Source organism: Crassostrea angulata, chromosome 4 (genome assembly GCF_025612915.1).
Source record: "Crassostrea angulata isolate pt1a10 chromosome 4, ASM2561291v2, whole genome shotgun sequence".
NCBI classification, from domain to species: domain Eukaryota; kingdom Metazoa; phylum Mollusca; class Bivalvia; order Ostreida; family Ostreidae; genus Magallana; species Magallana angulata.
In genome coordinates, this window is record NC_069114.1 from 30,112,825 (window position 1) to 30,126,536 (window position 13,712).

The 13,712-nt window shown below is 32.5% G+C and overlaps 1 protein-coding gene across 2 annotated transcripts; it reads left to right on the forward strand.

Annotated features, from left to right (window-relative positions):
• Window positions 1–985: 985 nt before the first annotated feature.
• Window positions 986–13,160, forward strand: LOC128182025 (uncharacterized). Of its 2 annotated transcripts, XM_052850624.1 has the most exons (8): window positions 986–1,111; window positions 2,532–2,770; window positions 5,016–5,272; window positions 6,619–6,652; window positions 7,947–8,021; window positions 10,234–10,326; window positions 11,271–11,402; window positions 12,340–13,160. In XM_052850624.1, the coding sequence occupies exons 1-8, from the start codon at window positions 1,095–1,097 to the stop codon at window positions 12,579–12,581; spliced, it is 1,089 nt and encodes a 362-aa protein (XP_052706584.1). In that variant the 5' UTR covers window positions 986–1,094; the 3' UTR covers window positions 12,582–13,160. The 2 variants fall into 2 exon arrangements, with proteins under 2 accessions (XP_052706584.1, XP_052706585.1); XM_052850625.1 differs by lacking the exon at window positions 11,271–11,402.
• The last annotated feature ends 552 nt before the right edge of the window (window positions 13,161–13,712 follow it).

Below are 13,712 nucleotides of genomic sequence, written 5' to 3' on the forward strand. Positions count from 1 at the left end.
TTGGGGAAAATAAGAATCTGTGCTGCATGCAGAGTGTACAGGTAAAACAGAGACCTACCATACTGTGAATTTTCATGGAATTCATACTTGGTGGGTGTAAATGCAATTTTGTACCTACAGGTGTATTTTCATCCATTCAGTAATTTCCAAATTTGCAATATGATAAGACTGTAATAAACAGATATTACTGACTGGACTGATTTAATACCACTACATACGGCCATAAAGATAACCAAATGAACAAACTATTGACGTTGCAGTCATTTGTAGCACGGAAACTATTTCTAAAATTATATACCTATTATAATATACCTATTCACTGACTATGAGAACGGTAGCAAGTTTTTTGCCCCCCCCCCCCCCCCCGACAGCAACTACAATGTTTTTACCTCGGTTTGCCTCGTAAAATAGTTGCTGTCTCGAGGGACAACAAACTTGCTATGGTTCTCATTGCAAGTAAATAGGAATTTCTGTTATAACCTAATTGCGGTATATAGTGGAAAACAATCAATTTCAATCAACAAAAAACATGAAGAAGACTATTCTTCATTATGGAAATAATTAACAATTTGCATCCCAATTGAAAAAATAAAAATAAAGGAAGTCTAAGAAGCCTAGGCCAAAGTCAAATACTAGTACACCATTTAAATTAACCACTTTGAAACCAGATTTTTTTATAATACATGTAAGTCAACCCCCCCCTCCCCCAAATATAGTTCCTTACTAAACTCTGTAAAAATGTAATTTTTTTAAAAACAGTCTTATTCAATGAAGTATATTTGGCATTGTAGAATATAAATATATTACTAGAATTAGTATGTGATGCAGAATTTTCAGACTAGAGCTGACCCAAAATGGCTACCTAAGGAGCAAACCTCTTTAACCATCAGATCTACCTAGGATTTTAAGCTATTGATTCTTATTAAACTGTTATTCAGTAGAAAAAAAAATCTATAAATTTTTCCTTTTAATTCTGGGTATTTTTCTTTATTTTCATACACAGCTCTTCTTCTAAAGGAGGTCAATACAGTTTTATAAATGGCCACGACCATCGAGCTCTCTTTAAAAGATTCCTTCGGTATAATAACCGCGATATGGCTGTATCAGCAAAGTGAGTAATAGCTTATAGTAACAGTAATTTTAAAAGTCTAGTCCTATATCGTTGTTATAATATGACAAACCATAGATTTAAGCAGTATATGTATTATTTAATTATTTTTCAAATGATGTTAAAATAAAAGAGAACTTTATAAAAGATTCAACCTGTTTGTAGATAAATGCATTGAAGAAAACGAAAGTAGAATATATTATGATTGATTTGTTATTTTAAAATTTCAATGTGCCACACATAACGACTGCTGATATCACCCAAAGCTGAATAACGTTAGAAATGTTGAAGTTTATTAAATCTGCCTCTCAGCTGCCCCCCCCACTCCTCTCTCTCTCTCTCTCTCTCTCTCTCTCTCTCTCTCTCTCTCTCTCTCTCTCTGGGTGCAACCTCCATGTCCTCCCTCCGTAATATTAGTTTTCCAGGTCCAATCAAGGATGTACGGATATTTACCCCGTGTTGTATTCCATAACGTTACATCTTGAGGCTTCAGGGTGTACATGTATACAACACGGTGTAAATCCCTGTACACCATTGAATGAACCTAGACAACGAATTCGTTTCCTGTGTTATACGAATTTTAAAATTATATTGTTTTACCAGTGCTTTGCAACTTGAAAATCTGGTCTAATTTCACTCAGAATAAAGATTAATAAATCATATAACATATATAAACAATGTGCATGTATTTTAATTTAATTTTCAAACTGGGAATTTGACAAATTAATAATTCATTAACTTCATTTAACGTTAGATCTGCAGGTGCACTTGTAAACAAGTATAATAATTGCATTGTAAAGTCACATTTTTTTACACCCGGCTTAAGAATATATTTACACCCGACTTGTTAACCAATCAGATCTCGCGTTAAAAGGACATAGGAAATAATACATACCCTCCCTTCGCAAAAAGCTGTGCATGAGGAAATTGCTTGCTGCATGGTTGATAATTAAACATAATTTTAAAGACTTGTTCAAAAGATTTTTTACCTGATTTTTTTGTCATTTAATAAGTGATCCTCGCCCTTAATTGTGTATTTATGTCATTATGATAAAATGAACCTTTGTAGGAGTATGTTATAAGAATTTGACATACAAAATGATCAAAGGTGTACCCCAATGATATTTTGCAAACAGAAATATTTATATCTGCATTCATATTTTTCCTACTTTTCAATGAATTCATTGTACCAATCTACGTTTGTAATGCTCCAAATAAATGGCAAAATTTGGTCCATTTTGATATCATGAGATGCTCCTTTTTAACTACTAGATTGTGCCTCTAAGAACCACGCGGTATGTTCTTGTGAAACTATGCAGGGACAGTAGAGTTGATGTGCATAACACATGGTTAAAAATTAAAGAGTTTTGCTATTGTAGTTTTTTTTTTACGCAAAACAATGAAAAAAAACCCATTATTTTAGGGAACAGTCAACATACTGCAACATCATGGAAGGAAGGCCCTGTCGAGCTGCCTGTTTTGACTGGGATTTCAGGAACGTAGCTATTACAGCACCAGCAGAAAGGGAAGGAATTTTTAATGAAAGACAAAGATTTGTGAAGATGATCAAGAATCTTAACTTTACCATCTATCCTTCAGAAAAAGAAGTTAAAGTAACCCGAAATTTACCCAAACGAAACTTTATCAAGGAGTTAAAAAAATGTGAGTACTGTATTGAATGGGTTTAATGTGTAATATATATAAATAATACTTTATTATATGTTTTGCCTGTGTGTTGATTTAATGCATATACATGATATAGATATATGGCCTCATAACTAGCAGTATTGATAATGGGTACTTTATATCTTTAAAATAATTTATGCAATGCCTTTGGACCTGAGGCTGAAATTGCAGTGGCGTCGGAAGCAAATTGAAAGTGGGAAGGGGTGGGGGGGGGGGGGGGGCTGGTATATTACAGAAATCTTGACAAGCAAAAAAAGATAAGCGAATTCCCAAAATCATGAAATTCCTAATCCTTGGGGGAAGGGGGCGTAGTTTACTACCTATTAGTTAAAAAACTTGCTTACCAAAAAAAATTCCCAAAATCATGAAATTCCTAATTCGTAGGGGGGGGGGGAGAGTAGCTGCAATCACTCTAAATAGTTCCTTACTTCATTTTCATTCCTTACTTTCTACCAAAAATGTAGGGGTGGGGTAAATTTAAGAAAAATTATATTTCCTGCGAGAGAAAGTGGGGGGGGGGGGGCTGGGGGGCTGGCCCCTGCCTGATGCTATGTGCCTAATGGTTAGGTCTACCTTTGCAAAAAAAAGTAGCGGGTGGGGGGCTAAGCTCCCCCCCAGCCCCCCCCCCCCCCCCCGGTTCCGACGCATATGGATTGCATATTGTCTCAATTGAGTTGATACAGAGAGTAATTTGGTAAGGGATTACTCTGATTCATTAATATGTGAGGGCATCAATTTTCAAGTACAATGTATACTTTGATTTGTGACTAATCAAAATTTAATTATATACTGCACTTCAATAAATATTTAATTAAGGAATGAATTCAATATTTATTTGTTATATACGATATAAAATTGTTTGGGGCAGTTTACAGTATTTAATAAGGAATAAGGAATCATTCTTTGGGTATTATGAGGTGATAATTTCGGTCGGGGCGTGATCAAATCCAATAAAGCCCGAAGGGTTTTATGGTAGATTTGATCACGGCCCGACCGAAATTATCACCTCATAATATTCAAAGAATGATTAATTATTACTTATATTTATATAATTTTAAGCTTTCAAGCGATTAAATATATAAATATAAATAAGCAAACCCCCCTGGCGCCTCAGTTTGGCGTCATTTGTATTATGGGTTATATAGTACAAAAATCAATACGTAGTGTTATCACAGGCAAAGACACTGGAAAATGTAAATATATATCAATAGTACCGATCAGACTTAGCCCAATACAAGAGTAAACCTCAACTAAACTCCATGTACTCTAGGTTTACTGTTTGAAAATTTGGGTCTACTCAGGGTTTACTGAGTTTACTTGGGTGTTTCTTTCGGTTTACATGGGAATTGCTTTTGGGTTCAACTAACCGCACTGATCTGTAAAGCAGACCCGTCTTTTATTTTACCCTCTTACTGCCTGTAATTCCTGCCCCTTGTATATTCCGAATACACATATAGCGTCTGCTTTCAGGAGTATACTTCTGATCGGGGTTTAATCTCTGTGTCCACTTTAGGGTTTACTTTTGGTTTACTCTGGGTCCACTTTAGGGTTTACTTTTGGTTTACTCTGGGTCCACTCTGGGTCCTTACGGACATTCCGGGAAAAAGAGTAATAGTTGTCATGTACAAAATTTGATTCTCAATAATCTAAATATTTTGTAAAGGACAATACTGTTTACAAGTACATGTATACTATGTGAACGTTTGGATATTTTTGCTTAGAATGTGGAATTAATTACCGAGGCCCAAACTGGCTTTCTGAAAGGACACAGTGCGGAAGACCATGTATTACTTTTAGATTTTTTGTGCAGATTTATGGTTTTTAGCAAGAAACCCCCGTGGCAATCAAATCACAAAATTTTAAGTATAAATCGTTCTTTTTCAGTATCTAAGTATGAAAATACATGTAACTTAAATCGCATTAGTGATAAAATATATCGTTTCTTAAAATATATGCTTACTTTTGTTTACGTCCGAACTGACGCCTACCTATGAGTGGACGTACAATTTGGCCTTAACTTTAGTCGGACGTAAAGATGTGCTTTTTAATGAAACGCAAATATTCGAACTAGTACGGTAACCGTATTTACACCAGCGTAGCGCTAAGTCTAGGCGTACAACCCCCTTTATGAAACGAGCTCCAGTCAAGACATGATTTTTCACTCGATCCTAGCTGTTACATGAATCTCTCATTGTTAAACATCTTTAAAACTTTTTTGTAGTTAAAAATCTGTGTGTGTCAGAACCTTGTGGCTGCATTTTGCTGTCCATTTCTTCACATGGAGTGATTGTGAAAATGAATGACCAAATAGACAGTGGGGATTTTGAAACATATGAAGATTTTATCCTAACTCACCCTGAGCCTGACGAAAATGAGTTTTCCGAGAATTATGTTGATGAACGTATCTCAGTCAAAGAAATTATAGACGTGTTTACAGATAAAGGATTGAGAAACATTCCGAAAATATTCTTAATTCAGGTATAACATTTCATATATATTTATGGAAGGAATTCAATATTTATTTGTTTTATACGATATAAAATGGTTAGGGGCAGTTTACGCTTTATAAACCGCGAAGCGGTTTATAAAAAAGCGTAAACTGTTTCAAACCTTTTTATATTGTATAAAACTAACAAATATTGAATTCATTGCTTATAATTTAATTTTTTTACTCTTTATTGTAGATAAAAACGGTCATTTGACCTTTAAAATGAGGTAAAATTGTACAAAATTCAAACGTAACGTCAGGCGTATTGTTACGTTTTTTCCGTTAGTCTTACTATGACGTAGGCAACATTCTTTATACGATATGAAATAATTTCTTAGCCAATCAGAAAGCGCTTTACAACCAGAATTAAATTATAGCCAATCAGAAAGCGCTTTACAACCAGAATTAATATATATATATATATATATATATATATATATATATATATATATATATATATATATATATATATATATATATATATATATATATATATTACAAATATTGACTGGGGTTGAGGGCAACATTGATTATATTAGCCCCCGAGGGACGAAATATTGCCCGACGCGAAGCGGAGGGCAATATTTTCGTCCCAAGGGGGCTAATATAATCAATGTTGCCCGAAAACACAGTCAACATTTGTTTTGTTATATGAAGAAACAAACCAAAATTAATAAAGTAATTGAAAACAGATCGCCGTAATTTTCTCAGCTCAACAAAGAATTCATGAATTCAAAGAATGAAAAGTTCATTTCCAAAATATCAGCATCTTGAACGGTCACTGGTGATATTCCGCCGACCGTAAGAATTAACGTACAGATGTTCTACCTTATTTTACTTCACAGTAATTTGCAAATCCTCAATCCGTTATGATAGCAAACGTCGCATTGTGCGTCCGTTGTTTACTTGCCTTGACTGACTGTCTATTATGACGTCACCTTGTTTTGGAGTCCCAAAGAGTTAATTACGTCATTGTTTACGAATCAACAAATCAGAGGCGATTATTTGAAATAGCGGGAATGTACTCTTGATATTATTCCTAGCCGGTCAATATAAAAAAAATATTGACCGGTCAATATTTTTCGGACGAGCTAATATTACAATTTTTAACAATTCGTCTATATAGAGTTATATAGTGAGAATATACTACTGAATATAACAAATATATATATATATATATATCTCACCAAGTTTAAAAATTTGTTTCAAAGAAGACAAAATAAATCGAATAAATCCATGGATTATTATATTCATTTCATGCATGCAATTAACATATTCATATTTCATTGATGGAGGATATATCAAAATGAATAAACGTTAAAATTATTTTTTATAGGCATGTAGGAACCGATTTCATGCAGCTAATCAAGGTGAGTGTTCAGAACGATGTTACATGTAAAGATGCTCCAGGAATTGGTAAGTGCACGGCTACTGTAGATTCCTAGTTAACCACGAGGAGTTATTGTCCGCGTAAAATCGCGAGAAGCAGACAGTTTTGAACTATAGGAAATCATAACAAAAAATTAGTGATTTCGTTTTTTATATTCTCGCGATTTGAAACAAAATAGCGGAATCGCGGAATTAAGAACTCGTGTAAAATAAGGAATTTACAGTATTACACATATCATAAAAGTTAAAGACGAAGTTCTCGTAAAAAAAGAAGGTTGACTGGGGAGTGTTTAGGTTGGGATGCTAAACTACATCAGAAACTTTAATATATTACATTTACTTTATTGTAATCGCACACAAAGTATGATGAACATCTATTGTGTAGACATTTTTAGGGACTACTAGTATCTCAAATCTTAGCTTCATTTACGAGTGGTTTATTTACATGTACAGACAGAGAAGGACTCCTTTTCTCCAGTTCAAAGCAAATTATCAAAATTATTAAGATAAATTTACATTCCAAAATGTTTTGCATGAAAAGTGTGTGAAAAGCTACAGTAACTGCAGTTATAGCGCTGTAACACACACATGGTTCTGAAAGGTTAAAATGACGAGTTTTATTATGACGTCACAAACGTTGAACGCTGTAAAATACAACGTCACAAGCAAAAATAAAAGTTACGCTTATGGCTGTTACAGTGGCTCTTCCATTTATTTAAGGAATGAATTAAATTTCTACCTATGTTATACGATATAACTTAACTTGGGGTAGTTTACGCTTTACAAACCGCGAAGCGGTTTATAAAAAAGCGTAAACTGTTTAAGTTATGTTATATCGTATAACATAGGTAGAAATTGAATTCATTTTGGTCCACTTTGCTCCCCATTTATGGGGAGCAAAGTGGACCGAAAACCCTTGGCTAGCGAAGATGGGGTTGTTGACACCTTGTGAGTTTTATTTTTTATGATAGTTTGTCACAAGATGGCGATTTCAACTCATTGTGAAACTGTTTGGATCCATATATGGTCGTCTAACTCTGTATTGTAATAAGTAAAACTTTGGCCTTCTGATCCAAAGGTCCTGAGTTGTGATCAACGCAGGGTCTATTGTTTTTTTTAATAATATATATACTGTTTGTGGTGAAATTTTTAGAAGTTGATTTTCTCCCCAAAATTGAACATATTATCCGTCATTTTCAAGTTAAATGATAATATAAACTGATAATACCACTTTATATTAGAAATTTAGATTGTAATTGGAATGTTTGTTTACAGATTCAGATGTAGATATTGGCTTTGATGTGTGTGTTGTACGAGATAACGGAGAGGGTGTACCATTGCCACTAAATGGTAAGTGTCAGTTACAATGCAAAAGTTTTAATAATCAATTTTATATTAAATTTTTTCACAGTCTTTTTAGAGTATAAGCCCCTACATTTTATTTTTTAGTTATGCAAATAATAATGAAAGAACAGGCTGATTTTATACAATTTGACTGATAAAATTTAAAAGGAAATTAAAATTACTTGATCTGCGTGTTCACATATTATGAATTAATGTTAAATAGAAACATTTTATGATAACATTGCTTACAGCTCACATTAAAAATCTATCTGACGTTCTGTTTTTATGAAATATGCATGCATTTACCATGCCTACTGACAGAAAAAAATGCTTGTTCAAAATTGAACTACAAGCTTTCCACAGAATAAACATAGACAGCTGACATTATATATTTTTCTAGTGATAAAATATATACGCAGCACAGTTAAGGCTGTCAATAAACTCCGTTCAGACAAAAAGTACGGGAAATGTGCATTATGACATCACAGTATATTACAAACCTCGAAAGTACTTATTAATCTATTTATTAGTAAAATTAACTTATACTAATCTTTTAATTAAACACAACAAATTCTATTACTTACAATTTTGATGTCCGTTATATCGTACACACTGAAAATAAGCGAGATGTCGTTCTCGCTGTACTACAAAATATGACGTCATATGCTTCAAAATGACGCATTAAGTTAAATCATTGAAGGCTATCGTGCAGTTTTATAGCGAAGAAAAATAAATGTCATACATTAACGGAAAAGTATAAATGAATATTTTGTTTAAAATTATTATTAGTAGAATGCTACCTATATAGTCTTATTTTCATTTTGTTAAAAGTATGCATCGTATAAAGAAGCCACCTCGGTTTTGTATAAAATATCGTATATCTAAAATCTGAGTACCTAAATAAATCACTTAATTGCAAGGGCATACACTTACCTGATCCCGACAAACTTTTACACGTGAATTTGAAATATGCTATGTTACTTAAAAACTTCTACGATCCTTGTAAAATCTTACAAATTAATTATTTTTTAATGAAATTAACCCTGTGACCTTCAAAATTATTCAACATATGCATTATAAATTACGGTTTCTACTAAAAAATATTCTTATCTTAAAAAGTTCGCACCGTTTTTCAAAATCTACGATATAACATCAAGTTATTTCATAATTCAGTTGTGAATTTTGACATGATTATGCCCTTGCAATATTGAATTTTTTAAATGACCTCAAAACCACAAATACATCTGCTTGTACCATGCGACTGCCATATCACGTGACCACTATGAACATGAAATATTGTACTGTTATATATATATTTTAGAAATATACATGTATTGCATTTGAGTGACTGTTAATGATTTTAAAAAGGACATGCCAGTTTAACTAAAGTATACGTGTTTTCATCACAAAAATTTGCCCATATTTTTATTGACCGCCTTAACTGTACTGCGTACCCTTAAATTGCACTAATAATGCACATTTTAGGTATAGTGGGTATATTTTTTTATCATGAGAAAAAAATTATAATGTCTGGTGCATAAGTGAGTATATCAAAATATTCAATTTTGTCTCATTGTACCCACCGCAAACAAAGTCTGGGGGATATATAGAAATCGCCTTGTCTGTCCGTTCGTCCATCTGTGCATTTATAAGGATAAATATTGAAAGTTCTCGCTTCACACAAACATTGCTTGACCTAGGGTCAAATGGGCAAGGTCAAGGACAGGAAAAGTACAAAAATCATGTCTGGTCCATATCTTTTTATGGAGAATCATTGAAAGTTCTTACTTCACACAAACATTGCTTATTACCTGAGGGTGTGTCATGAACTTGACCCAAGGTCATCTTGGCAAGGTCAATAGCAGGAAAAATGCAAAATTTGTGTCCGGTCCTTATCTTTTTTATGAAGAACCATCGGAAGTTCTTATCTTACACAAAGAATGCTTATAACCTGAGGATGTGTCACGATTTTCCCCCGAGGTCATTTGGGCAAGTTCAAGGTCATTGATTGTTTATGTTTTTTGTTTTTTATGTATTTCGGCCCTTTCCCCTTGCAAATATTATAAAATTGATTTCAAAAGAATAATACAATGTACAAAAAGTGGATCGAATTAGAATAGATCAATTACGTACTTAATAGCTTATCTATTAGTACATAAATAAATAAATACACAAGTATTAGACAATTACATACATATATGATGAAATATGATTGTAGATTTACGAGTCCCACCAGATCCTCCAGGCACAAACATAGCGTACTCCCCGCCATATTTAGAGAACAGTGTCATTGTCTTCTCCACTCCTTTTGGTAAGTATATATATCTTACAGATACATCGATTAATTCCATTATCTTTATTTAATGATATAAAAATATTTCACAAAATAATACATTGTGACATTCCATTGTGTTCTCTATCTTTTTGCTTACATTAAGTTTCTAAATACAATACATGTAACTTTGTAGGGAATTAGGACACAAGGTGTAGTTATGCACATCACCAAGAAATTCCGTTTCCATTATTTTTCTGGGAATTTTGGCACTTTCAATTTAAAGTTTTGTTGTTAAAGACAAAAGTATAGATGTGGATATTTGCTTAATGTTTTGATGCTATGATTTTTAGGAGTAATGCCCTTTTTGAATTATTTTGTGCGTTTAAGACATATCCTGCCATTCATTATGTGTAGTTTTGTCATGTAAGGTTGTCCAAAGTTATTTCTATGTTTAATGTCACCTTCAAAATATCAAGCCTACGAGGGAGAGCAATAAAATTAAAACAGAAAATTTTTCAAACACGTGATTTTTATTCATTTATATTAATACAAATACATGAGTGTTTCAGCTACATGTAGTTTAGCTGTTTAATGATCTTTCCTGTCAGTTTTAAAAACTATCCCATTGAGTATCCAATGCATGTATAACCCATCATGTGCCATTAGCATTTCTTATTACCATAAATTGCAGTATTTTAATTGCAAAAACAGTAAAATCAAATGGGGAAAAAAATTTGGTTTATTGCTTTTTTTTATAACAGTAATTTCTCTTAAACCTATGTGCTCGGATGACATGAAACATAGCTTTATTTGTGAATAGCCTAATTAATGGGGTAGCATGGGGTATGTGAGCTTGCTCACTTTTTCTTTCTTTCATTATTATACATGTATATGGAAACAAATAAAATCTAAATTTTTTTAACCTTTATATCTGTTAAGAGAATTTTATTTGAATATCTAATTTTGGCATATATTATTAGCACCTCCCAAATCCAAAACCAACATTTTTTTGGACCGTAGTAGGAAAGGAGTAATGAACATACATGTTTTTACTATGAACATATATATGGCTGAAATAGGAATCGAACCTGGCAAGGACCCCTGCAATAATAGTAGGTTTAAACCTATATGCACGCATGGCATGAAACATAGCTTTAACTGGGAATAGCCTAATGGGGTAGCTTGGGATATGCTTGCTCACTTTTTCTTTCATTTATTATATATGGAAAAACCATTTGTAATCTACAATTTTTTATAATAATAAAATCTTTATATTTGTCAAGAGAGTTTGATATGAACATCTGGAAATTAATATGGCATGTTATTAGCTATTAGCCCTAGCTCCCAAATCCAAAGCCAACATTTATTATTAGAACTATTTTAACAAGAGCTTGGACTTTGGGTAGTTGTGTCAAACAGCAATGTGACGTAGGCATGTCTATATCACTGAAGGCCACTCAGCTATGATGGTTCTTTGAAATCAACAAGATTTTTCTGGCTATTGAGCCAAGAATACGCAATCGGTGTATATTTCGCTTAAAACCAGCATCATTTTTAACTTGTTTTGACGCAAGAAATAGATAGCTACGTCCTATTGAAAGTCCAAGGCCTTGTTAAAATGGTTCTATTTGGCTAAGTTTATGTTGAAAATGTATTTCATATAAAGTTGGAGTTAATTACCGATAAATTACACATCAAATAAAGGCAATTAAGCTTGACATATGGCCTTTGAAATGTGGTTCAAGAATTGGTACATTATATAACATGCCTGCTATATACATTTATTGGGTGTGTTTACTTAATGTATTTTAATCTTCCATCACATTTCAATAGCATTATGAAAAGCTTGTCAATGTGTTATATAATTGATCTACATCACATATTATATTTCAACTAGCAAAAGGCCATTTCAGCAGAGCAGGCACATATACCAGAATTCCATATTCCTACTACACATTGATAGTTAAATGAAGTTATGCATAATCATTGATCTATTTTAATATTTACATGAACATTCTGTTCACGATTACCAATTTTATTTTCATTTAGGTTATTCTACAGGAGCCATGTCTAACTTTGGAAGTCACGTGTGGTGTGTTCTTCAAGAAACACTAAAAAGTATGGTACCAGTAAATGGATCAATAAATCTTCTTGACTGGTTAAAGAAGACAAATGGAGATCTGGCTAAAGATGAAAAATTTGAAATTAAAGATAATTTGAAATACAAACCTCTTCTCAGTATCAGCCATACACTGACAAAACAAATTTTGTTAAAGCTACAGCGCGACTGATTTTCAAATCTGGTAATATTTATTCTTTTAAAGTAACCGTGAATATGTACGTGATACGTTTTCATAAATCAAATATATACATCAATTAAAATATGTAGGTAAATAATAAAAGTTCTTCAATCCTCGATCAGCCCAATAAAATTTATTTATTTAAACAGTATTTTATTATGCAATATAACACATAAACGGATGGGATAGCAGGCATTGCCTATATAAATCCTCTCCGACATACAAGGTCAAGGTCATATATATATACAATATTTAGTGCCATAATGAAAATAATATTTGAAATATATGAGCAGAAAATGCAATAGGTATTATAATAGTTATCATTATAATATTATAAATTGTAGTAACTAAAAGTGATAATAATTAGAAAAAAAATACAAACAAAAGGTTTTACACGCTGGTTCAGGTTCTGTGGTATATGACAATAGGAAAGACTAGATGGATTATTTAAACTTTGAAGTGTTATTGTCATTCAAACGACGTCTCAAACTCGAGATTTATGTTTTTGGAATCTCCAGTGAATTGTGTTGTACTTAATTTATTACAGTGTATCAATAAAACATTATCAGATTACAACATGTGAATTTTTTTTTTATTAAAAAGTGGAATCTAACAATCATACAAACAAATAATTCTGGATTTATAATTTATAAATCATTACTGAAGACTTCAGGTCGTCAGATCAGCAAAATAAATATTCTCTAGTAAGTGATAAGTTTGATTTGTTTGAAGGATTCCCTTTTTAAATTGTTAAACATTTGTCTGATTATTATTGTATTAACAGAGGAAAAGAAAATTAAATGATTTTTGGCAAAATAAATGAACCTGTATTTAACTATTAATTTGCTGTACCCTTTCAATAACCATGTCCAGTTATGAACGACGGAAAAGGTAAAAAAAACGTAATTGCAAAACAAACAATTTTACTTTAAAAACAAGCTATATTACGGAACTGACCAGCTTAAAACAAAACCAACAGCCTCCTTTTCAAATTCAACAGACACCGATGCAAATTTTAAAACAAACGATCACCGATGCAAAGTCAAGTGAACAGTTATACACTAAATTAACGCTGGGTGGTATGCCAAGTGGTACATGTATCAGGAAAATTCGAAGAAGTCG